This window comes from Capra hircus, chromosome 5 (assembly GCF_001704415.2).
Source record: "Capra hircus breed San Clemente chromosome 5, ASM170441v1, whole genome shotgun sequence".
Taxonomy (NCBI): Eukaryota; Metazoa; Chordata; class Mammalia; order Artiodactyla; family Bovidae; genus Capra; species Capra hircus.
This window is the reverse complement of record NC_030812.1, coordinates 112,591,285-112,616,029: the sequence shown is the minus strand read 5'-3', so window position 1 is coordinate 112,616,029 and position 24,745 is coordinate 112,591,285. Positions and strand designations below refer to the sequence as shown.

General features: G+C 49.2%; 1 protein-coding gene across 2 annotated transcripts in view; it reads left to right on the top strand.

Moving 5' to 3' along the window:
• Positions 1–24,239, top strand: part of ARFGAP3 (ADP ribosylation factor GTPase activating protein 3) — a 51,145-nt gene extending 26,906 nt beyond the window's left edge. For both annotated transcript variants that reach the window (XM_018048864.1, XM_018048863.1), the window contains 7 exons: positions 4,420–4,548; positions 5,463–5,585; positions 11,799–11,930; positions 16,025–16,148; positions 17,117–17,207; positions 21,860–21,981; positions 23,162–24,239. In XM_018048864.1, coding sequence (XP_017904353.1) covers positions 4,420–4,548; positions 5,463–5,585; positions 11,799–11,930; positions 16,025–16,148; positions 17,117–17,207; positions 21,860–21,981; positions 23,162–23,179 — 739 coding nt within the window. In that variant the 3' untranslated portion in view covers positions 23,180–24,239. The remainder of the gene's footprint in view (positions 1–4,419; positions 4,549–5,462; positions 5,586–11,798; positions 11,931–16,024; positions 16,149–17,116; positions 17,208–21,859; positions 21,982–23,161) is intronic.

Sequence of the window (24,745 nt, the reverse complement as noted above, 5' to 3'; positions counted from 1 at the left end):
GAGACTCACGGGCTACAGTCCATGGGGTTGCAAAGAGTCGGACACGACAGTTGGTTGTGATCCACACAGCCAAAAGCTTTAGCGTAGTCAATGAAGCAGAAGTAGATGTTTTTCTGGAATTCTCTTGCTTTTTCTATGATCCAGTGGATGTTAGCAATTTGATCTCTGGTTCCTCTGCCTTTTCTAAATCCAGCTTAAACATCTGGAAGTTCTCAGTTCACGTACTGTTGAAGCCTGGCTTGGAGAATTTTGAGCATTACTTCGCTAGCATGTGAGATGAGTGCAATTGTGTGGTAGTTTGAGCATTCTTTGGCATTGCCTTTCTTTTGGATTGGAATGAAAATGGACCTTTTCCAATCCTGTGGCCACTGCTGAGTTTTCCAAATTCGCTGGCATACTGAGTGATTTGAGATGCTCTGTATAAGACTCACCGTAAGCTCTCACAGACTTCACTTTGATGTCTCTGACTTAGCTAGCTTTCTTGACACTGAGAAAGGGGGAAGGTTCAATTTGAGTGTGTTTAGGAGTGGACTCCGTGCAGATCACTTGTGCATGAGGTTTTCCCAGAGAACCAGTAAAATCCTCGCCTGATCAGAACAGGAGACAGGGAATCAGAAAGCAGCAGTCCCCTCCCTGCAGGTCAGGGGGACAGAGACTAGTGCGTTAATATTAGAGACAGCACCAGCCTTAATCAGGACTGCTCGATACAGCCGAATGCAAACATGCAGATTGGGGGGTGTTTATGAACTGGACTTGGGAACCCAGCGAATCCCTTTGTTCAGAAGAGCTGCACTCCAGGCCCTGACCACCGCCCTGCTGCTCAGACGCATCAGAGCTCAGTTTCACCAAACCAGTGCTGTGCCAGCTGTGAGAAAGTACCCAGGCTTTGTTTATTTATTTACTTTTTAATATTTACTTATTTATTTGGGGCTTCCCTGGTGGCTCAGAGGTAAAGAACCTCCTGCAATGCAGGAGATGCAGGTTCGATCCCTGGGTCTGAAAGATCCCCCGGAGAAGGAAACGGCAACCCACTCCAGTATTTTGCCTGGAGAATCCCATGGACAGAGGAGCCTGGTGGGCTACAGTCCATGGGGTCACAAAGCAGTTGGACACGACTTAGCGGCTAAACAACAATGTATTTATTTGTCTGCACTGGGTCTTAGCTGTGGCACGTGGGATCTTAGTTCCTCAACCAGAGAGCAGACCCAGGTCCCCTGCATTAGGAGGGCACAGTCCTAGCCCCGGGACCACCGGGGAAGCCCCCAAGAGTGCCCACGCTTTATACTAGTCTTCTGCAGCTCCATTTCTTAAAATGGCCGTACATAAAGTTAGTTCAGTCAGCTGTCAGGAGCAGTGCGGATTCCTGTCTGTTCTGAGTGTGAACTAAACTATCCGTGCAGCAGCCTCATCCTTACCGGGCATTTCGTCCTCAGAGAGGTCTGTGCGCACAGCTGGTAGGAGAGTAAGAGGAGCCAGGAGCTGCTCCTGGGCTCTCCCTGCGTCCTGAGGTCGTGGCCGGCCCTCCTCCCTGCCGGTCCTGGAAGGGCTCCTGTAGGTCTGAGACGCGCGGAGTCCCAGCTTCTTGTTGTGTTAGTGCTTCCAGAGCCTGCACGGTAAAGTGCACGCTTTTAATGAGCGACAGCACCAGCTCCCCGGCAGGTGCCCCAGAAGGGAAAGCTTCCCCATCTCGTACTGTCCTGAAATTCTTCATCCCAATCCATTCATCTCCAGAAGACTGTGTTACCACAGTTATAGCTTTTTGTGATTTTAAACAGATCTACTGTTTTCTCCCCAAAATTATACTTGAAAGAAGATTGCTTATTTTCCTCCTTCAGGTACAATTTGGCGGGGGTGGGGGGGTGGGGTGAGGGGTGGGGGGAACAGCAGATGTATTACCATTACCTGATCTGAAGGAATAACCGTAAAGAAAACAAGTGGCCACCTTAAAACGAAATAGAGGGACTTCCCTGGTGGTCCAGTAGTTAAGACTCCAAGTTGCCAATGAAAGGGGCCTGAGTTCGACCCCTGGTCAGAGAACTAGATCTCACATGCCGCAACCAAGAATCCACGTGTCGCGACTGAAGACCTGTGTGCCGCTACTAAGACCTGGCACCGCCAAATTAAATATAAAAAGAAGGAAGGCATCCATTTCTTTAATGCCAGGGTGTGATAAACTCCAGGTATACAAAGCAATGTTCTTGCTGTAAAGAAATGTCTAGTGGGAGAAGCATATGTATAAGCAACAACAAGAAACAGAAATCCTGCTTGACTCATTAAGAAGGGAAACAGCAAAAGCAAGATTATTTTCTCCCAGTAAGAAATTCTGTTATCACTTCCTTTCACTACAGAGAAGTGTATTTATATTATTAGGGAGTTTATATAGTACCTTTCTCATGAGGAATTTGTGACATTTTATAAAATTTTCTGAAATGGACGGTATCTTAGAAATCTTGATAATGTAGGTATATCATTTTTCAAGTCCCTGAAATTTTGTTGCTATTTACTAATATGATAATATACTCTTGTGAATATAGGCCTGGTTTTCTTCATAAGAAATTAAGTATCTATAGCATTTTTGGAAGCCTAAGAGGAAGGGACAGTGTTTCATTCATCTCCCCTCCCTCCCCCGCACTGGGTGCTTTATCTGTCGCAAGTATTTGTAGATAGGTGATGAGCATCTGACTGGCGGTGCAGAGGAAACTGTTGGCTGAGGAATGGCAGCTCCATTGTGAATTCTCTCAGAGCCTGGTTCCGTAAAGAGACCTTATGGGGAACTTCCTTAACGGTCCAGTGGCTGAGACTCCATGTTCTTAGCAGCCTCGGTTTGATCCCTGGTCAGGGAACTAGATCCCACATGCCTCAATTGGAGATCCTGTGTGCCACAGCTAAGACCCATTGCAGCCAAATAAATATTTTTTAAAAAGAGAGAGAGAAACCCTATGGGAAATTTTCTCGTAAACTGAAGAATCCTTTAGCAATGCAGTAATACCTTCTTAATGTATCTGTTAAGTCAAATATATTTATATATATGGCAAGTGAAAGTGTTAGTCACTCAGTCGTGTCCAACTCTTTGTGACCACATGGACTGTAGCCCACCAGGCTCCTCTGTCCGTGGAATTCTCCAGGCAAGAATATTGGAGTCATTCCCTATATATTTGGACTTCTCTGGTAGCTCAGCTAGTAGAGAATCTGCCTGCAATTTGGGAGACTCGGGTTTGATCCCTGGGTCGGAAAGATCCCCTGGAGAACAGATGGGCTACCCACTCCAGTATTCTTGAGCTTCCCTGGTGGTTCAGACGGTAAAGAATCTGCCTGCAATGCTGGAGACCTGGGTTTGATCCCTGGGTTGGGAAGATCCCCTGGAGGAGGGCATGGCAACCCACTCCAGTATCCTTGCCTGGAGAATCCCATGGACAGAGGAGTCTGATGGGCTACAGTTCATGGACTCAGAAAGAGTCGGACTTGACTGAGCGACTAAGCCCAACACAACACACACACACACACACACACATATATATATAATCTTAAACCAGAACAAACCAGTGAGACTAATCTCATACTTTTGTTACATAATGTGGACGTATAAAGTGAAAGTGAGGTCACTCAGTCATGTCGGACTCTTTGCGACCCCATGGACTGTAGCCCACCAGGCTCCTCCGTCCATGGGGTTCTCCCGGCAAGAATACTGGAGTGGGTTGCCATTTCCTTCTCCAGGGGATCTTCCCCACCCAGGAATCGAACCCACGTCTCCTTCATTGCAGGCAGACACTTTAACCTCTGAGCCACCAGGGACGTATAGTAAAAAAAAAAAAAAAAAAAAATCTGCATTTTACTCTCCTTTATAGAAGTAATTTAAGTATATATTATGTTGTGACATATTATGATACGGTAAGTAATGTAAAGCTAGAACAGTAATTAGAGTCAGCAGCAACCATAAATTAGCTGTAAACTCATGCAGCTCGGAGAAGGCAATGGCAACCCACTCCAGTATTCTTGCCTAAAGAATTGCGTGGACAGAGGAGCCTGGTGGGCTGCTGTACATGGGGTTACACAGAGTCAGACATGACTGAAGCGACTCAGCATGCCTGCATGCATTGGAAAAGGAAGTGGCAACCCACTCCAGTATTCTTGCCTAGAGAATCCCAGGGACAGAGGAGCCTGGTGGGCTGCTGTCCGTGGGGTTGCAAAGAGTCAGACACGACTGAAGTGACTTAGCAGCAGCAGTAGCAGCATGCACCTTTTCTTGAGCATCTACTCAAAAGAGATCTTTTCCCAAAAAACACCAGCTTGCCTTTATAATCATGAATCATGGAAAGCCGCAGCAAGCTAAAAGCGTGTGACATGTTTAGCGTTCTCGGTATTTTAACTTAAGAGCACAGAATCAGTGCTAAGTTAAGGAGCATTCGGTTTTTCTGGCAGTGTGTCATCACTACGATTAGCCTATAAAGATCTTGAAATTCAGATGAAGAAAGATGAAAAGCTGAATATGAGTGGCAAGAAAAAGGCAGAATCAGAGAGACTTGGCATGGGATTCGGAAATAGCAGAAGGTAAGACTCTGCTTTCTTGGATTTCCTAATTTAAGCTAGTTTGCTGATCACACGTGGACTCTCCTTGTTAATTTCCACTTCAGAAACGTCTTCTCCTTGTTCGCTTCCTTCATGTGCTGTGCTCTAATACAATCAGCCCTCAGCGCCCTCTATCTAGGGGTTCTGCCTTTGCAGACTCAGCCAATCTGGGATTTGAATATATCAGGATAGGGAGAATTCCAGAAAGTTCCAGGAAGCAAAACAAATTTTTTCTGTGCACACCATACTTAAGGACAACAATTTACATCGTTTTTACATTGTATTTACAATAATTTATATAGCATTTCCATGGGATCAGCAAAGAGACACGACTTAGCAACTAGACAACAGATGTAGCACTTACATTGAATTTGGTGTTATTAGTAACTAGAAATGATTTAAAATACAAAGGAATAGTAAGGATTTTTGGGGGGGTGAAGTAGAGAAGGATAGCTTCCTTACTTTGCCAAGCAAAGGAGGACACATCAGACCTCTGCCTTGAAAAATTATGTGTCCCTGAGGATTGTTTTTGTTGGCTGGGGTAATGGAACCAGTCCCCCTCAGATACCAAGAGACAACCGTGTTTACTACAGTGCAAAAAATTCCAAATTTGATTATTAGATAAAATGAAATAGGTCTGATTGTCATTAAATGGATGCCATAAACATAACTTTCATATGTGACTGTATTTTCTATAATTAGTTACAGTCCCCACTAAGGTCCGGTATTTTCTAGTGCTTGTACCACAAAAATATTTTTCTATTGTTCATGTTTGTAACCCCCCAAATAAAGTACATTTTTGTTGAGAGTATAAATTAAAGGCATTCTTTGGTGAACACACGTATCTTCATGAACTAATATTACTCTTTTTCCATCTTATTCTCTATTTTCTCAAGTGGTATTTCACATTCAGTGACTTCAGACATGCAGACCATTGAACAGGAAACGCCAATCACAGCAAAACCAAGAAAAAAGTATGGTGATGACAGTGATGACTCATACTTTACATCCAGCTCCAGGTAACCTGTTAAAAATCATCCTGAAAGTATTGTTTTGAAAAGCTCGATACAGACTTACGAGTTTCTGGTTTTTTTTTTTTACATTAGGAACAAATACAAATAAGTTTACTTTGTTGTTTTTAAAAGCTTCGGCTGGAATCAAGGATGTCCTTTGGGAAAAAATTGGGGTCCCCTTCTTTAGTGGATGATATTTGCTAATATTGAAATGTTTGAAAATAAAAGCAGCAGCCAGGAATTAAAATCAGAGGTGGGAAAGTTGTATTTCTCTAAAATGTGAAATTGGAGAAATACACAAAATACGGAAAACCCCAAAGATATCTGTTGTCGTTTAGTCTTATTCCAACAGTTGGCATATTTCCCAGCTGGGCCTTTAGCAGATTCTTTTGTTTTCATACCACCGGCTTCTGGAGTCGCCCATTGGCAGGGTATAAAATTTTAAATGAATGCTATTTGTGTGTGTTTATGTATGAATGGAAAGCACTGTTGCCATCTGAGGGGTTCCCGGGGTAAAGCCTAGGCCCCATCCTTCAAGCCCTCACCCTCCAACAAGGACAGGTCGTGGTTCAGGTTCAAGCCACCCGCAGAGACGGAGAACAAGTTTAACTTGAATTGACTCACTCTGTGCGGTTCTTCCAAGAACCTGATCAGCACCGGAGAGGGGGAGGCCTGCTGAGCAGCCACCAAGTAAACCTGGGGTGTCAGGAAGTGGGCACCGGCTGGGATGCCGGGCGGCCTGGACTTGAGTCCTGGCCCTGCCGCTTAATGACTGTGCCGCCGCCTCGTATCTGTAAGGTCGGGACACCAGCAGTGTCAGCCTCTCAGGCAGCGTGAGGGTTTAATGAATGAATGCACACGGGGCATTGCGGCCTAGCTACTATTTATGTCATGTTTAGCTGTTGTTTCTATATAGAAACTCAGTTCAAAAGTCACGTGACTCAGTCTGAATGCTTAATCACTATTGTTGTATACTTAAGTTAACCATGTGGACGGCCACCTTCAGGTGTGGGGTTTGGGAAGGTCGACCGTGTGCCCGTCAGTGTGGGCAGTCCTTAGAGGAGGCACCCTCACTCACATCTCAGAGGGCATCACTGTCGACTGGCAATTACACAGGGGCTTCCTTCATAGAGCTCAGTCGGTAAAGCATCTGTCTGCAATGCAGGAGACCTGGGCTCAATTCCTGGGTCCGGAAGATCCCCTGGAAAAGGAAGTGGCAACCCACTCCTGTATTCTTGCTTGGAGAACCCCATGGACAAAGGAGACTGGCGGGCTACAGTCCATGGGGTCACAAGAGTTGGACATGACTTAGTGAGTAAACCGCCACCACCAGAAGCAGTTCCATATGCGTAACAGATAGAAATGTATGATAACTAATTAGGCTCTAATTCTGAAATTCTGTATTTTCCTGTCAAAGTTCACAGGTAAGGACTTGTAATACTGAGAACTGTCTTTAAATCATTCACCTAACATCACTGCAGATTGCTTCACATCCAGATTTTTACCAGAAAAAAAGTAGTTTAGAGGTGTTCCCCGTCAGTGCTCTCAGAGACAGGGTGGTTTTATGTTTGCCTCTCAGGCTTCCCGGATAGTTCAGTTGGTAAAGAACCGCCTGCAGTGCAGGAGACCCCGGTTCAATTCCTGGGTCTGGAAGACCAGCTGGAAAAGGGATAGGCTACCCACTCCAATATTCTTGGGCTTCCCTTGTGGCTCAGCTGGTAAAGAATCTGCCTGCAGTGTGGGAGACCTGGGTTCGATCCCTGGGTTGGGAAGATCCCCTGGAGAAGGGAAAGGCTACCCACTCCAGCATCCTGACCTAGAGAGTTCCATGGACTGCATAGTCCGTGGGGTCACAAAGAGTCGGACACGACTGAGTGACTTTCACTTTCACTTTTCCCTTGAGCAACCTGTATTTCAGGTTAATTGGCGGTAACTCCCAAATCATGCCTTTTTAAAATAGTTAATTAATTTGGCAGTGCCAGGTCTTAGTTGCAGCCTGCAGGATCTTTTATTAATAGGTGTGGCATGCGGGATCTAGTTCCCGGAGCAGGGATCGAACCCAGGCCCCCTGCATTGGGAGTGTGGAGTCTTAGCCACTGGACTGCCAGGGAAGCCCCCCAAATCATGCCTTTTAAAATACTTAAATACATTTTCTACAAGATAGAATTAAACCTCTAACTTGATTTGAAGGCGGCCTACGTCATGTCACTTTAGATGAGAGAGTATGTCTGTGTCGGAGAAACTCCTGGTGGTGCAGGGTCTACGCTCACCCACCTGGCTTCTCCACAAAAGCCTGTTTGATTCTTTCACTGCTCATTACAGCTCCTGCAGAGAGCATAGGGTTTCCAGCTCCACCAGTGGTGCGGAGTTGGAAGGAGAGGCGGCTGCGACTGAGGATGCGCCCTGGGAAGCTGTTGGGGAGCCTCGCCCACCCCAGGCCACTGCCCGGCTCCTTCCTGGGGGGCTCCGTCCGCCAGGAGCTTCAGGAGTCCCGTCGGCCTCTCTCTGTGAAAGCTTAGTCCTAAGAGTCAGCCGGAAAGGCCTCCGTTTCTACGGAACAATTATTTATGGTTTGGAACCGGGGAGCAGATGGTGTTTTTATATTGACCACACTGGCTGGATTCCCGCCAGAGACCTCGGCGTGCTGTTTGTCTTCACCTGCAGCTTGTCTGATGGGAACGTCAGTGCTGGTCCTCCTTGGTCGTGATCACTGCGGGTAGAACAAGCTTTACTTTGGCAGATGAAGTCGGGTAAACATGGCCTCTGGGAAAGCGGGCGTTTCCATGAGGAGCTCTCACTGCTTCCAAATTATTCATTAGCCCATTAGAACTTGAATACTATTGAATTATGAAAGAGTGCTGTTTCTATTAAAAATGAGACCAGCCGTATCTTTGGGCTCTTTTTTTTTTTTTAGTTCCATTATTTCCAGGATATAAACAATGTAATTATATACTGAGTACAAAATAATGAAACTAGAACAATTTGTTCAGCCTTACAAAGCCAGCGTGGCCTTCAGTGGAAGAGGCAGCTGTCTACAGCTGTAAATCCTAAATTGAGTAAGGATACAACCAATGTCTCCTGCATCTGCAGGTTCTTTACCGCTAGTGCCCCGGGGGAATCCTATGTAAGGAATGTTTTTAGATTGAGTGAAACCAGAGTGAGAGGGAGAAAACATAAGTGAAAAGCATTAAGAATTGGGATCTAGAAGTCAAAACATTAAAAAAATTCAATAGAAGTAATTCCCTGACAATCTAGTGGTTGGGACTCAGTGCTTTCACTGCCATGGCCCTGGGTTCAGTCCTTGGCTGGGGAACTGAGATCCCGTAAAAAAAGTCACTAAGGCCTTGGGAATCCAGGGGTACTTGTGTTTCTGAGGAAGGACAGGTGCTTCACAGCCATCAGTGGGTTCTGCCACCCTGTCCTCCCCCAGCAAGTTGCTACCTGCTTCCCTCACTGTGCACTGGGTCAGAGCTCAGAGAGCCTCACTGGTGAACCGTGGGAAGAGCCCCCACCACCCCCCTGCCCCCATCCCCTCCCTAGCTTGGTGAACACAGTGGAACGTGGTCTAGTGGCTGGTCAGCAGGGAGCTAGCAGAATGGCTTTCTCTCTCCTTCTGATTCTTGTATTATCCAGCCATTAAAAAAAAAAAAAAAGTCTGATGCCCGTATATTCCAGGATAAGCACTTGGGCTTACATGGTTGAAGAATATTTCCTTAGAGTGACACTAACCCCGAGTCCCAGTACCTAAGACTCGTGAAGGGCCTGGAAGTTCTACCCACCGCCATTCAGTCCTCACCCCCAACCCCAAGCCCAGAGCCTCTGGGGGACTATGCAGCCCCCCGGCATTCCTCGTCCTTCAGTCCGAGGGCCGTTCCCCGAGAAACACTGCCTTGGGCATCCACTTTGTCTCCCTGGGTTTCTGAGCTCAGATCGGGTTTCTGAGCCCAGATCGGCCAGTCGCATCCGGGCGGGGGCTGAGCGTGTCTCCTCCCTCAGCCAGAGCCTGGCCCCTCATAGATGCTTATTGAAAGTGAACTTGCTCAGTTGCGTTCTACTCTTTGCAACCCCATGGACTATAGCCTGCCAAGCTTCTCCATCCATGGGGTGGAGAATACTGGAGTGGGTTGCCATTTCCTTCTCCAGGGGATCTTCCCCACCCAGGGATCGAACCCAGGTCTCCAGCATTGCAGGCAGATGCTTTACCCTCTGAGCCACCATCCCTAAAGATGCTTATTAAGTAGTTTTAAATTCCTGATTGGATCAGTCTTCATTCTTTCACTGGGACCCTCACAAATATGTCCTCGAACGTTTGGAGGGCTTCCCTAGTGGCTCAGAGGTTAAAGCGTCTGCCTGGAATGCGGGAGGCTCGGGTTCGATCCCTGGGTCGGGAAGATCCCCTGGAGAAGGAAATGGCAACCCACTCCAGTACTCTTGCCTGGAGAATGCCATGGAGGGAGGAGCCTGGTAGGCTACAGCCCCGGGGGTCACAAAGAGTCAGACACGACTGAGTGATTTCACTTTTCCAGGTGAGGAGGGGTTGGTTGTTCCTGTTCCTCCGAGCAGAGCCTGCTCAGCTTCTAGCTGAAATCCAGATACGCTTTGAACACAGCAGGTTTTCCTTCCTGGAGGGAGAAGGCTGGTGTAACAAGATTTGTTGTTAATGACCTCCTTGCCAGAGAACGCGGAAACCACGTTTGGAAATTCTGCTTTTTTTGCAATCACTCATATAAGGCCATACCATCTGCTTCAAACAGCAGATTTACCCACCCTCCTTTTGTTGTTGTTATTTGTTTGTTTGTTTGTTTCCTGCAAGGAAAAAAGAGTCCATTCCATTTTATTCCACCGCTACCCCCCCATCTTAGCTCATCTCTGGATGACTCCTTACGCCCTCGGAGTTTGGCCCTCGCCTGTCTCCTGCGTGCTTCTGTTCTTACCCTCCGGAAACATCTTGGCAACATCTCTAAAGTCTCTGCATCCTCCTCCATCCTCCTTCCTTTCCTGAGACCTAAGCATTAGAATCTGAGTCTCGCTTCTGAACTCCTGGAACCACCTTTAAGAGGAGTGCGGGTCCGGCTGGGTTTTTTTTCCATCCTAAGCTGTCGTGAATTCGGAGATGGCCCAGTCACTTCTGAGTACATCTCTGGCACACTCACCTCACCGGTCTATTTCTGTCCTGTCCCAGGCAAAGCCTGCTGCTCCCCGTCACAGGTCTTTCTCCCCCGACATAGGACCTGAATCTGCCGTTGAGTTTTGCTCTCTGAGCCACTCCTTGCTCAATGATGGTCAGCTAACCAAAGTGTAAACTGACCCAGCAGGCCAGCGTCCCCCCTGAGATGCTTACCAAGTCCACTTCCAGCTCCAGTCTGAAAGAGCATCTGTGGGATGGTCCAGTGATCAACAATCATAGCTCTGCACCTGACTCCAGAATGAGGCCAGTTAGCATCACTTACACTAACTGGTGGTTTCTGTTAGGAGTGCTGTCTTATCTAGGGCTAACATGGCAGGGTTACCAACAAGGGACTCCTAGAATGGTGTCAGTTCTCCAGGTCCTGAAGCATTGATGGTGGTTTAGTTGCTAAGTCATGTCCAACTCTTTGCAACCCCATGGACTATAGCCCGCCAGGCTCCTCTTTCCATGGGGTTTTCCAGGCAAGAATACTCGAGTGGGTCACTGTTTCCTTCTCCAGGGGATCTTCTCCACCCAGGGATTGAACCTGGGTCTCCTGCATTGCAGGCAGATTCTTTACCGCCTGAACCATCAGGGAAGCCCTCCTGAAGCGTCATTCATGACCAGCCTATAGCTGGGTAACCCTCAAGGGTGTCCTGTGCTGTTGGGATAGGCTAGGTTATGCCACAGTGATAAATACTCCCCCCAGATCTTAAGGGCTTAGCGCAGGGATGGTTTATTTCTTTGTTCACTAAAGGCAGCTAAGGATATAGATTATCTATCCTTCTGGTGGCACCTTGATTGTCCAGGTGGATGGTGGTGTCACCTGCCTGAAGCTACAGCGCCTGGAAAACACAACCCCTTCCACTCGGGAGGGAAGAGAGGACTGAGTACCCGAAAGGCCTTGGGAGTGATTCGCCTCGTGTCCGATCCTGTTGCACACGGCCGCCCCCAGCTTCAGGGGGGTCTGGGAAGTGCAGTGCCCATGTACCTGATGTGAGTGGACATCAGTAAGGTCCTCCAAAGCCTCTTTTCTGCTCTCTCCCATACAGGTTCTTTGACGAGCCCATGGAGTTAAGGAGCAGTTCTTTCTCTAGCTGGGATGACAGTTCAGATTCCTATTGGAAGAAAGAGACCATCAAAGACACTGACCCAATTCTGAAAAACACAGGCTATACGGACAGGTACGGACCCCAGAGGGGTGGGACTGTAAACTGTGACTCCACGCGCGTCTCCAGGGACAGTCTCTAACCCTAGTAAATGAATGTGTTGTACTATTTCAAGAATATTCTTTGTATCCTGGTCTGTCTCCTGAACTTACAGCTTTGCCTTTCCCAGAAGCTCGTATCCTGGAGTCGAGCAGTAACTGGCTTTGTTAGACAGACTTCTTGAACGTTCCGTAGCTCGGACACGACTGAAGCGACTTAGCAGCAGCAGCAGCAGTGCGGTTGAGACTTGTGTTTTGCTGTGTTCATCCCTCTTTATCGTTGAGTCTGTTTATCTGTTTACCTGTCAAAGAACTGTCTCCAGCTTCTGGTGATCATGAATGAAGGGCTGAATGACGTGTCGTCCAAACCAGGGAACTGCTGGGAGTGTGGGGGGACAGTCCCAGCACGTTGCGACAGTAAGCGTGACCTGGAATTGTCCTCAGTGACTGGGATATACCGCCGCCCTGCTCGCTTGTATCCTGGGTAGCGTGGAACAGTGCTTTACGTGCGTCACAGCGTTTTCAGTGTTTACTGATTGATCCGGGGAACTGAAGTCAAATTACAGGCCTATATTAAGTAGCAGAATTCCTTCCAATGTTGTGTGGTTTGGATATTTAGTCTTTTTTTTTTTCCTAAATAGAATTTACAGGCTTTTTAAAGTGGCCTAAAATCCCTTTACAGAATTACTGCTGTTGCCTTTTTTAAAAGTAAAATGTTATGTGCTTACATGATAAATGAGAAATACATCACCTCCAATTAGCTTAACCTGCTTTGGCTGTTATTGTTCTTTGTGCTGAGCGCACTTCAGGTTATTAACTAGTCGCTCTGCTGGATGTTGGGTCCCCAGAACTTACTCTTCTTATTACAAATGATGAAGAGTTTGTACCCTCTGACCGGCATCTACCCATTTCCCCCACCTCCTTGGAAACCACTGTTCTAGTTTCTGTTTCTTTGAATTCAACCTTTAAAAAAAATTTTTAGATTCTACCCACAAGTGAGGACATGCAGCATCTGTCTTTCTCTGTCTGACTTCGTGTGATGTCCCCCAGGTTCATCCCTATTGTCATAAGTGGCAGGATTTCCTTCTGTTTCATAGCAGAATGTTATCCCATTGTGTATGTGGGATCATGTTTTCCCTATCCATTCACCCACTGACAGATACGCAGATTGTTTCCACAACTTGACTGCTGTGGAAACCTTGGCCGTGAACATGGGCTGCAGAGATCTCTTCACGCTACCAACTTTGTTTCCTTCAGATTTATACCCAGAAGTGGGAGCAGATGGCAGTTCTGTTTTTAACTTTCTGATGAACTTCTGTGCTGTTTTCCACATGGCTGTGCTAATTTCCTTTCCCACCATCGGTGTACCAAGTCTCCATGTTCTCCAATCTTTACCAACGCTTATCTCGTATCTTCTTGACAGTGGCCATTCTAACAGGTGTGAGGTTTTGATTTGCCTTTCCCTGATGATTAGAGATGTTGACCACCTTTTCACATCCCTGTTGGCATTAAACTTCCCTCTTAGTATTGCTTTTGCTGTATGCCGTAAGCGTTTCCATTTTCATTTGTTTCAAGATATTCTTTCCTTCTTTTATTTTTAATTGAAGCACAGTTGATTTATGATGTGGTGTTAGTTTCTGGTGTACACCAAAGTAATTCAGATATATAGATATATATATAGTTGTTGTTGCTGAGTCACTCAGTTGTGTCTGACTCTTTGTGACCCCATGGGGGTCTGCAGCACGTCAGGCCTCCCTGTCCATCACCATCTCCTGGAGCTTGCTCAAACTCATGTCCATTGAGCTGGTGATGCCATCCAATCATCTCATCCTCTGTCATCCCCTTCTCCTCCTGCCTTCAATCTTTCCTAGCATCAGGGTCTTTTCCAATGAGTCAGTTCTTCGCATCAGGTGGCCAAAGTATTGGAGCTTCAGCTTCAGCATCAGTCCTTCCAGTGAACATTCAAAGGATGATTTCTTTTAGGATTGACTGGTTTCATCTCCTTTCAGTCCAAGGGACACTCCAACTCAACAGTTCAAAAGCATCAGTTCTTCAGCGCACAGCTTTAATTCTCACATCCACATGTGAGTGCTGGAAAAACCATAGCCTTTGACTATGTGGACCTTTGTTAGTAAAGTAAGGTCTCTGCTTTTTAATAGGCTGTCTAGGTTGGTCTTAGCTTTTCTTCCAAGAAGCAAGTGTCTTTTAATTTCATGACTGCAGTCACCATCCGCAGTGATTTTATAGCCCAAGAAAATAAAGTCTGTCACTGTTTCCATTGTTTCCCATCTATTTGCCATGAAGTAATGGGACTGGATGCCATGACCTTCATTTTTTGAATGTTGAGTTTAAGCCAGCTTTTTCACTCTCCTCTTTCACTTTCATCAAGAGGCTCTTTAGTTCCTCTTCACCTTCTGCCCTAAGGGTGGTGTCATCTGCATATCTGAGGTTTTTTATTTTTTCCCTCCAGCAGTCTTGATTCCAGCTTGTGCTTGAAGCTAGAAGGTTGATCAGCTTCCTTAAAGAAATTATTTTGAATTCTTTGTCAGGCAGTTATATGGGGTCAGTTACTAGAAAATTACTGTTTCCTCTTGTGGTATCACGTTTCATGTTCCTCGGGCTTCCCTGGTGGCTCAGAGGTTAAAGCGTCTGACTCCAATGTGGGAAACCCGGGTTCCATCCCTAGGTCGGGAAGATCCCCTGGAGAAGGAAATGGCAACCCACTCCAGTATTCTTGCCTGGAGAATCCCATGGACAGAGGAGCTTGGTAGGTTACAGTCCACAGGGTCACAAAGAGTCAGACATGACTGAGTGACTTCACTTTCACTTTGGAGTCGTGTTGCTGTCTTTGCATTTGAAGGAGGAATCACCTCCTCTAGTCTTTCCTGCTCAGCTTTCGATGAGAAATGCCATCAACTGTCAGCCGTGCTGGAGACGCTAGGGTGTTCTCAGGCCTTTTCTATGGATGCACTCTCTCCTCCCTGCTTACCCCTTTTGGGGGTTGAAGTCTTAAGATGGCCTGTCTTCTCTCCGTCCCACACACAGGGATGAGAGCCTCCTGCTTGCTTCCCCTAGGATGGCGCCCCGGGAAGCTGAAGTCAGTGCACTCTTCTGCCAGCCCAGAGTCAGGCTGGCCCTCTGCACGTGCTCTCCGGCTGTCTGCACAGGCTCGCACCTACCAGGGCGCGTGCAGGAGGGAGGGCTCATGGGTCAGCCCTGGCGGCCCCGTGGCCCACTGAGGGCTCCACAGGCAAAGTGCACGCAGTGCTTTGTGAGCAGGCCTGCCCATGGAGCCCAGGAAGTGGTTAGTAGAATCCGCATGCCTTTGATGAGTTCTCAGCCCTGGCAGCCCCTCCCAGCGCCTCAGCCAGGTAGATCCCCTCAGTGTTCCGGGTGGATGAGGAAGCCCTAGGCATCCTTGGAAACCAGGCACCCTGCCACCCACCTCATGCCTTTCCCTCTGGGAGAGATGGCAGGCCGAGTGGACCTTGCTTGGCCCCGAGCAGCGCTGCCTGGGAGGAGGAATAGCGTGAGCAGAGTGAAGCTCTTCCTCTTACCTCTTCAGTGCACCCAGTCTTGGATTCTTTTTGCTCCAACAGTGTGTTGGAGCCTCTCTGCTGGACTCCTGGACTCCCACAAAGGCATGCTCATCTGTGGGTGATTGTCAGAACCGGTATTCTCAGGAATTCCCTGGTGATCCAGTGGTTAGGAGTCTTCGCTTTCATTGCTGAGGGTGTGGGTTTAATCCCGGTTGGGGAACTAGATCTCGCATGCTGCAGCTAAGACCTGGTGCAGCCAAATAAATAAAAACAAAAATCAACCAAATTACACACACACACACACACACACACACACACACACACACGCACCAGTGTTCACATGCTGCAGCTAAGACCTGGTGCAGCCAAATAAATAAAAACAAAAATCAACCAAATTATACACACACACGCACACACACACACACGCGCGCGCGCGCACACACACACCAGTGTTCTCTGGGGGATAATGTGAAAAACCCCTGCTCCACCACCTTGCTGATGTCATTCCTGCCTTGGCTGTTTCTAACTGTAGACCTACCACTCGCCGCAAGCCAGACTATGAGCCAGCTGAAAATACAGATGAGGCCCAGAAGAAGTTTGGCAACGTCAAAGCCATTTCCTCAGATATGTACTTTGGAAGGCAAGCCAAAGCTGATGTAAGTGTCCAGAGTGGTTCTGTGTGGTCCCCACAGAGCAGAAAGCAAGCCAGGGACATGGAAGGAGTGGGAGGAGGTGCCGAGTACTAAGTGAGATGGACTCAGGCTGCAAAGTTCCCCTGTCCCCAGGGCAGGACTCGAGCCCACGTCTTTCTGCCCAGTGGTCCCGCTTGGCTGCTCCAGCTGGAAGAGTGATAGAAAGCTGGGCCTGTGTTACATCTTCCTCTTATCCCTTTCCCAGTGTTTTGAATAGCCATCCATTCAATATCTTTTGAATAAATTTCAGGAATCTTTGATACACCTGTAATTTCCTTAGTAATTTTCTTAACCATAGCTAAATGAAGTACATAGCTGTTTCTTGAAGGCAGGTATATTTATTTTCAGAAGAGAGATTGTTGCCTCTTTTCTCAGAGATGTTAATGAGCTTATCTCAGTGGAGTCTGGCTAAACAGTAAGACTCAAATGGAAATGGGGAACCTGAAAGGTCCCTTCTCCTTGTGAAGTAGTCGTGTGCTTACACGAAATTCTTAGCGATGCGGGTTATCACTAGGCTTCTTGCACAATGCAGAGAATTATTTCCTGAGGTGTGCTGAGTTTATGTTGTAGCAGTAGAAATTCCACCAGCGTTCTGAGAGTATTTAGACCTGCCACCTGGTGGTTCTCCACCCCCTAGACACGGCCTTGTCTTAAAGTGGACAGCACTCAAGTCCAGTTAGCAAGTAACAGAAGGCCTTCGAGAGGGGCTCGTGGAGCGGCCTTTCCTGGCAGCTGGGTGGCGGCTGCACCGCGACAGAGCCATCACTGCCACCCTCCCTCTGGGCTCCCCCCACTGACTTGACCTTTGGGCGCTGATCTGTCTGCTTGTGACTGCGGAACCCGAGCGCCGTGATAACTCCTCAGTGATCCTTTCTGCAGAATTGCTCATGATTTTGGAGCCTGATTTTCCTTTTCTTGCTGCTCTCCTGCAGTACGAAGCCAGGGCTCGGCTGGAGAGGCTTTCGGCAAGTTCTTCCATCAGCTCAGCTGACCTGTTCGATGAGCAGAGGAAGCAGACGGCAGGTAACAGGCCGGGCAGGCGGGTGGGCGACGAGGCTAGTCCCCACCGCCCCTCCGTCTGCTCTGCGCAGGACTTCTCACCTTTCCAAGACTGTTGGCAGCCGGTGTTCGACGCTGCCGGGGCTTCCCAGGGGGCGCAGTTGAGAACCTGCCTGCCAATGTAGGAGATGCAAGAGATGTCATGGGTTCGATCCCTGGGTCAGGAAAATCCCCTGGAGTGGGTCCAATCCACTCCAGTATTCTCGCCCGGGAAATCTCATGGACAGAGGAGCCTGGCAGGCTGCGGGAGTCGCAGGGAGTCAGACGCGACTGAGGGACGAGCACACACACGCACATGGCCCCTGTAAGTCAGGCAGAGCGGAAGTTATTGTTCCAGGCTTTGCATGTGAAGAAATCAGGTCATGACATTTAAGCAACCTCCCCAAAGTTACCTGCAGTTTCAGGAAGTTGTCTTCCTGAAGTGTTGTCATTGCAGCAGGGGGTGTGGGGGGATGGGTGGGTTTCCTAGCATAGTGTGAACATGAGATCTAATTTGTATGGTGTTACAGCCTTGGAGGGGACAGCCCTGGGCTCTTGTGTGACGTGACCCACTCCCTAACTGTGAATCCTGGAGTATCAGGTTGCCTTTGGCCTCAGTCTCCTCCTCTGTAAAGTGGGTGGGTAATACTCACCTCACAAGCATGTACTGGGGCATAAATGGGGCACTTTCTATCAAGTGCCCCCTGGGCACTGGGACAGATCTCAATGGGATCCCCCTGGGATCTGGACATGGCAGGCCCCCAGGGGCCCCTCCCAGGCCCCAGGAGTAGGCAGGGCAGATGGAACAGGTGACTCCACCAGCCTCTGCCTTCCCTGGAGACAGATGGGGCTTTGGAACCAGGGAGGTGGAGAGGAGAGTCCAGACCCGGATGAGGAGATGTCTGGGTGCCCCAGGTAGTGAGCCTCAGCACACAGGCCCGACACGGACATTGAGAACCACTTGCCTCTGCTTGGGCCTCTGACTCCAAGGCCTGCTCTAGTCCCGCTCAGTCAGGCCTTGGGGGCAGGGAAAGGGCCAGTGTCCCTCTTGAGTCACAGCCAACCTTCCAGGAGCAGGGTCCTCTGAGGTCCTTTCAGGAGCCCATTCGTCAGCAGGAACGCCCAGGGGAGGGGGCTCTCCGAGGCCTTCGGGGCCCAGCACTGCCTGCACCCTCGTTTCCAGCCCTGAAGGAGCTGGGAGAGGTCAGGTAGGGACCCACACGGGCAGCCCTGCAGCCACAGAGAAGCCCAGAGAAAAACAGCCTCAGCAGAGAAGGCCAAGGGGGAGACCCCAGTGCCTCAGGCCTTCTGTGATGGGGTTTGGGGGGGGTGTCTCAAGAGCCACCGTGGCCCTTGGGGTGCAGTGGGCACTGCCAGGCTGCTGTGCTGTGGCGAGAGGGGAGAGAGAGGGTTCTAGCTGTCCCCCAAGTCCACCCCCCAAGCACCGACCCGGAGACAGGCAGAGCAGGACCGCCCTCTGGCCTCCAGCAGGAGAAGCTGTGTTCTCATCTGTGAACTTCCCGCGTCCCGGCCTCTCTTCCGGGCAACTTCCTTGTGTGACCGCCCCACCTGCCACCCCCCCGCAGAGGGGTGCTCGGCAGGCCTGCGGGTCAGGCCTGCCTCCTCGTGGGTGCCCTGGCACAGAGGCAGGGCAGCCAGAGAACCTATCAGGTTTGAAAAGCACCCCCAGCTGTATGTGTTTTTGTAATTGGAGTTACTGGAAGTCTCACTCTGAAACATTGTTTGTTAAGAAAAAAAAGCCTTCAGAGATCAAATGAGCAGCCTTTTCCAGTTGTTGAAGGCAGGCTGCGGCCAGCCTATGTTTACCTTCCTGTCCCCTTTCAGAGAACAAAGGTCTATTAATTTTCATGGCCCTTGTGGGTCCAAGACAACTCTCGTCCTGAGGACTCGCAGTCACCATGGGGGTGCCCTGGTTATGCAAGGCTGCCCAGGGACCCCAGCCCCTCCCCAACTGCCAAGGGCTTACTCCCCTCTCCATTCCAGACCCCCCAGATGGTTCAGACCATGACTCCCCTCTCCTCTCTGCATCTCTCATCAGATGCCTTTAATAACTGCTCTAAATGGGAATGCATTGAACAACTCTCATTAAATATTTACCCCTTTATTTAGAGTGCATTTCAACAAAGAGCAAAAGCTGGTTTGAAGAGCGTGTTCTGTGTTCCTTATCTTAGACTGTTTCCCCATCTGTGAAGTATCGGCACACGGGGTGGATCACAGTCACCTTTATAATCTCTTCGGAGTTCAGGGGAAGACAGTTCCAGATTGGAAATGCCTCCTGGTGAAGCAAAAATACTTCCTGGGGGTGTGGCTTAACCCTGGCATTTGCAGGGGCGCCAGTCCCTTCCAGGATCTTGGAGGGACTGGGCGGGGAACACGCATAACCAGCCACCGCGATCACTCTAGAGCAGGGTCAGCCGGGGCCTGCCATCCCCGGGCACTGCCTCGGAGGTCGCCACTCAGTGCACCAATGACAGAGCAGAGGTTGCTTTGTGAGAGCAGCGCTGGAACAAAAGAAACTGCAAACCCAGCTTGGCCCTCTAGGGCATTTCTTTCCGGAAATGATTGCGATCATCTGAGTCTGAACAGGGCCCCCGTGGGACTGCCAGGGCACTGCGGACGCCTGTGTCCGGGCTCTGTGCGCACTTGCCCGGCGTCACGGGGGGACCCTTGGCATGTTTGTTGTTTCCCCGGATCTTGAGGCCCCTCAGCCACCCTCCCCTGTCCTGGCTCTCGCTCGCTGAGCCCAGGAACCTGGCCTCTTGGGGTTTGCCAGCCTCCAAAGTATGGACCTCAGTCAGCGGTCAGGTGGTTTTGCTTGGTGACTTGCTGAACGTGTATGTCACACGTCACAGCTGTGTGGTGGGGTCACCGGCCAGTTCAGCTGCACAAACTGGAGTTGCACTAGCCTGAGCGAAGGGAAGTCCGTGCACCCAAGGGGCTCTGGTTCCAGCTTAAACGGCCCACCTCGGCCTTGCCCTCCCCTCTAAACGCTGCTGAGTTGAAAACTTGTAAGTGGAGGCGCTGGTGCCGAGGTCACCTCCGCTGACCTCTGGGCGTCACGGAGCAGCTATGACTCGGGCCCTTTGCGCTCCAGGTCTCGCACGAGCTCTTTGTTTCTCCTAAGACTCATCCCACAGGCTGGCAGCCCTACCGCGCTGGGCGGAACCCAAGGCCCGCCCCTGGGCTAGGCTGCTGCCCTGTCATCGGCGAGTGAAGTGAGCGCAAGTTGCTCAGTCGTGTCCGGCTCTTTGCGACCCCACGGACTATACAGTCCCTGGAATTCTCCAGGCCAGAATGCTGGAGTGGCTAGCCTTTCCCTTCTCCAGGGGATCTTCCCAACCCAGGGGTCGTACCCAGGTCTCCCGCATTGCAGGCAGATTCTTTACCAGCTGAGCCACATGGGAAGACATCAGCAAAGGGCTACCAAGTTTTTAAAAATCACCTGGAGGCAGAGAGGGGGAGGTGGCTGCCCCTGGGCCCCTCCCCCAGTGGTCAGTGTGGGAACAGTGCTGTGGGAAACACAGGGTCTCTCCCGGTGGCCCCTGTGCTGGAAGGTAAACATGTGTCTTCTGTTTTGTTCCTGGCAAGAGACCTGGCTTCTACTGCTTAAGGGGCAGGCGGGTGTAGATGGGTCTCATGTGGAGCTAAGGGCAGCTGGGCTGGCTCCCTGGGGGACCCCAGGTTTGGGGTCACTCAATCTCTGAGCCCCTCCAGCGCCCGATCACAACTGAGTGGCAAGAGCATGCCACCAAAGCCTACCTGTTGGCTCGGAGACCCCTGATGGCTGATGACTCGGACGCATGCCACGCGTGCGTGTCTGTGCTGGGACGAACCAGAACCTAGGCAGCAGAGATACCCAGCTGGCCCGGGCCTCGGTGGAGGCGAGGGTCAGCCTCTGCCTGGGAGCTGGCCATCAGGAGCCTTGCCCATCTGGCCGCCTCCCCGGATGAGCCTCCTTTTGTTGCTCTGAGACAGGCTTCCTCCTGCTCCTTGAGGGGTGGGTGGGAGGGGGGCAGCCCTGGCCACAGACAGAGCAGCTCTCTGTCCCACCAGTAACCCCAGAGCAAGCAGACGGTCCCCTCCCTTGAGTAGATGGGAATCCCTCTGATTGGCAAGGTCTGGGTCATGTGTCCACACATGGTTTCGGGGGGAGGGGGCGGGGATCAGGGGAGAGACCTCCCAAAGAAGGGAGGAGGGCTTTCACCAGAAGGGGGAACTGATGCTGAGCCCGAAAAACCTACTGATGTCCGCCCGTCTGCCACGTACTGAGTTCTTGCCTGTCAGGTCTTGTGTTAACTGCCTGGAGGAAACGGGGGCCCAGAGAGGGTAAGAAATCTCTCCAAAGACATACAGCTTGGAAGTGTCAGTGCCAGTATTTGAGCCCCGATGGTCCTGATACCTAATGCCACATCCTGTCTCACTGTGGGGTCTTGCAGCTGGTTCATGGTGGGGCTGGCACTGAAACCCACCCCCGGGTCCTGCCCCTTAACCACAGCTGCTGCCCATGGGCACTGGAGGGGGGGGCGCATCCCCCAAGCTCTCCATCCCTGGACGCTGGCTGCGCCGTTGCTACGGTGGAGTGACGAGTGACAAGCCAGCATCTGCTCTGTGTGCAGGAAGCTACAACCTCACCAGTGTGCTGCCCACAGCTCCCGACATGGCCCAGTTCAAGCAGGGAGTGAGGTCGGTTGCCGGAAAGCTCTCCGTCTTTGCTAACGGAGTCATGACTTCCATTCAGGTCAGTGAGATGGGGACGACAGTAACTGAGTTTGATGGTGGGTTCATAGTTTTGAAAATGAGATTTGGACCACTCTTTAATTGCCAGAGAATTAGATTTTATATTCTCGATTTATGTGTTTGCTACAGTGTAACCCAGGACATCATGAAAACCAGAACTTATAATTTCATATTTGTTTAAATTTTCTAGTTTATGACTCCAGAGGAATTGTTACAGGAATTGTCATGATCATTACTACTTTTCTCTTATGTTAAAAAACAAAAATATTAAGAACAAAGTTAAAAATGGCCCATAACCCCACCTCCCAAGGAAAACGTTCATTAATATTTTGGTTTATTCTAATTCTAGATTTCTGTGCACACCTGTTTAAAAATGTTGAAGGATTATATTGTATGTGTGATTTTATATCCTCTTTTTCTTCCTGATGTTTTGTTATGAGCATTTCCATGTAATTCAAAATTCTTTGGAAGCTATTCAGTACATTCTGTTGAGCAAAAATGTGTGTAATTTATTTAACTATTCCCCAAGTTGAGTATTTAGATTGTGTGAGGCGAGGGTGGAACACACTTGTGTATAACACTTTAAGGCCGGCTCTGATTATCTGAAGGCTATTCCGTGAACCTTCCTGCTTACATGAAGTTATTTTAGGATGCTTATGAATGGGAAACGCAGCCACAGAGGGCAGGACCTGATAGACGTGAACTCTGATGCCTCTAAGTGGAGGTCTTCCAGGTTGGGGAGGCACCCCCGCTGTGGAGGCTTCCTCCAGCGGCTGTTGTCGGCCCAAGCTTTCGTTAGAATTCCCAGAGCTCTTTCATGTCCCTTAGGTCAGCCGAGCCCACGTCAGTCCTTCCACAGAGGTGACCTCCCTCTTTGTAGGTGATCATCCCCATTTTGTAGATGGAGAAACAGAGGCACAGAGGTTAAGCTGCTCCTGGTGAGACCACTCAGCTGACCCAGAATTTCAGGGTTCGGACTCCACGTGTGTTCCTCTGTCCCCCGGCATACCTGCCTCCCGGAGGGCTCACCGCGCCCCTCACGGCCCCTCCCGCCGCCCAGGGGCTCCGGTTCCCGCTTCCTCGGCTGCGGGCTCCCGTCACTGAGGCATCTGTTTCGCTGATGCTGAGAAAGCGGAACCGATGCTGACCCTGGTGAACTCCCGTGTTGGTTCTCTCTGCAGGATCGCTACGGTTCTTAACACTGATGTTTTCGGTGAGTGTTTCCTGGAGACATTCCTCTTTTCGTGAACCAGTGACCACATCGCGGGCTGCAGTGAAGACCAGCTGGCTTTGCGCAGATTGTTTTGCTAGTTTTTCTCGTGGTATATATATGTATTCATGTCTGATCTTTAATATTTCTTTTTAGAAATTCTCATTTTTGATGTTGTAGAAGCTTCATTGTAATTTCGGTTTTGTGTGACTTCCGTCTGGCATATCCATGCACACCCCTGCTTTATTTCCTTGGACTCTTTTTGGTTCTAACAGCCGGAGGTCCGAGTCAAGGGCTCCTCGGCCTCTCTTCACTGGGGGAGGGGAGGGTGTCTCAGAGCAGTGAGACTCATGGCTAAAGGCTGCCCGAATCAGCTGATATGAGAAGGGCCTGGAGAAACAAAACTTAAAACACATACTTCATTAAAAAGGGAACAAAGAATAAAAATAAAAGACCGAAAATAGCTTGTGTCTAATTTGATAGATTAATTCATCGATACTTCCACATCTTAAGGTAATTTCAAAATAATGTCTAAAGACATCTGTCCCTTGGAAATTGTTTGTTTTATATGATCTATCAATTTAAAAAATAATTTTCAGTGAGTGCTTTTAACAGCCCAAGCTTCTGCATTGCCAAGCAAATTAATCTTTTGACAAGGTGTCACTGTTTGAATATATGAGAAATAGAAGATGAGAACTCCCTAAGTGCATTTATAAATCGATATGGTGTACAGAAGTAAAAAATGAATAAGGTGAGAAGATACACCCACAGAAAATATTTCAGTTTATGGGGAAACAGTAGTTGTAATTGGATAGTTTTCTTAATATTTTTTATCTTAATCTTGGTTTTCAAAAAATGACAGAATGTGTACAAATGAATGAAAAATAATTTGGCTGTGTTTTAGACAGCATTAGAATATATTGTTCAGCACAGTAAAATATATTCGAAATTTGATGAACCAGATATGTGGTTTCAACTGAGTATTTTGTGAATTTTTCTTAAAAGCTCAAATTTGTAGACTTCTGAATATAATAAACAGTTGCAGCAGATTGCGTTCCCTACTTTTTTCTTTACAAAAGTTTTGTGATGAGTCTAGAGTTAGGGCTCGTGGTATAGCATTAGTGTGCATTTGATTAGGATGTAATTCCAGATGGATCTGTTTTTCTGTGTGGGTCTGGGGCTTCCCTGGTGGCTCAGATGGTATAGAATCTGCCTGCAATGTGGGAGACCTGGGTTCGATCCCTGGGTTGGGAAGATCCCCTGGAGAAGGGAATGACTACCCACTCCAGTAGTCTGGCCTGAAGATTTCCATAGACAGGGGAGCCTGGTGGGCTACAGTCCATGGGGTGGCAAAGAGTCGGACACGCCTGAGCGGCTTTCACTTTCTTGACTTTCTTGACTTGACTGGGGCCCAAGGTGTGCCTTCCCCGCACTGGGGTGTTGCCCAGAGTGCAGGAGCAAGGCAGGAGCCGTTGTTGAAAGCGAGGGTGGGCAGAGTGGCGCTTTCAAGCCCAAGGCGCCGCCCTAACCCAGTGCCACAGCCAGGGCGGCTGAA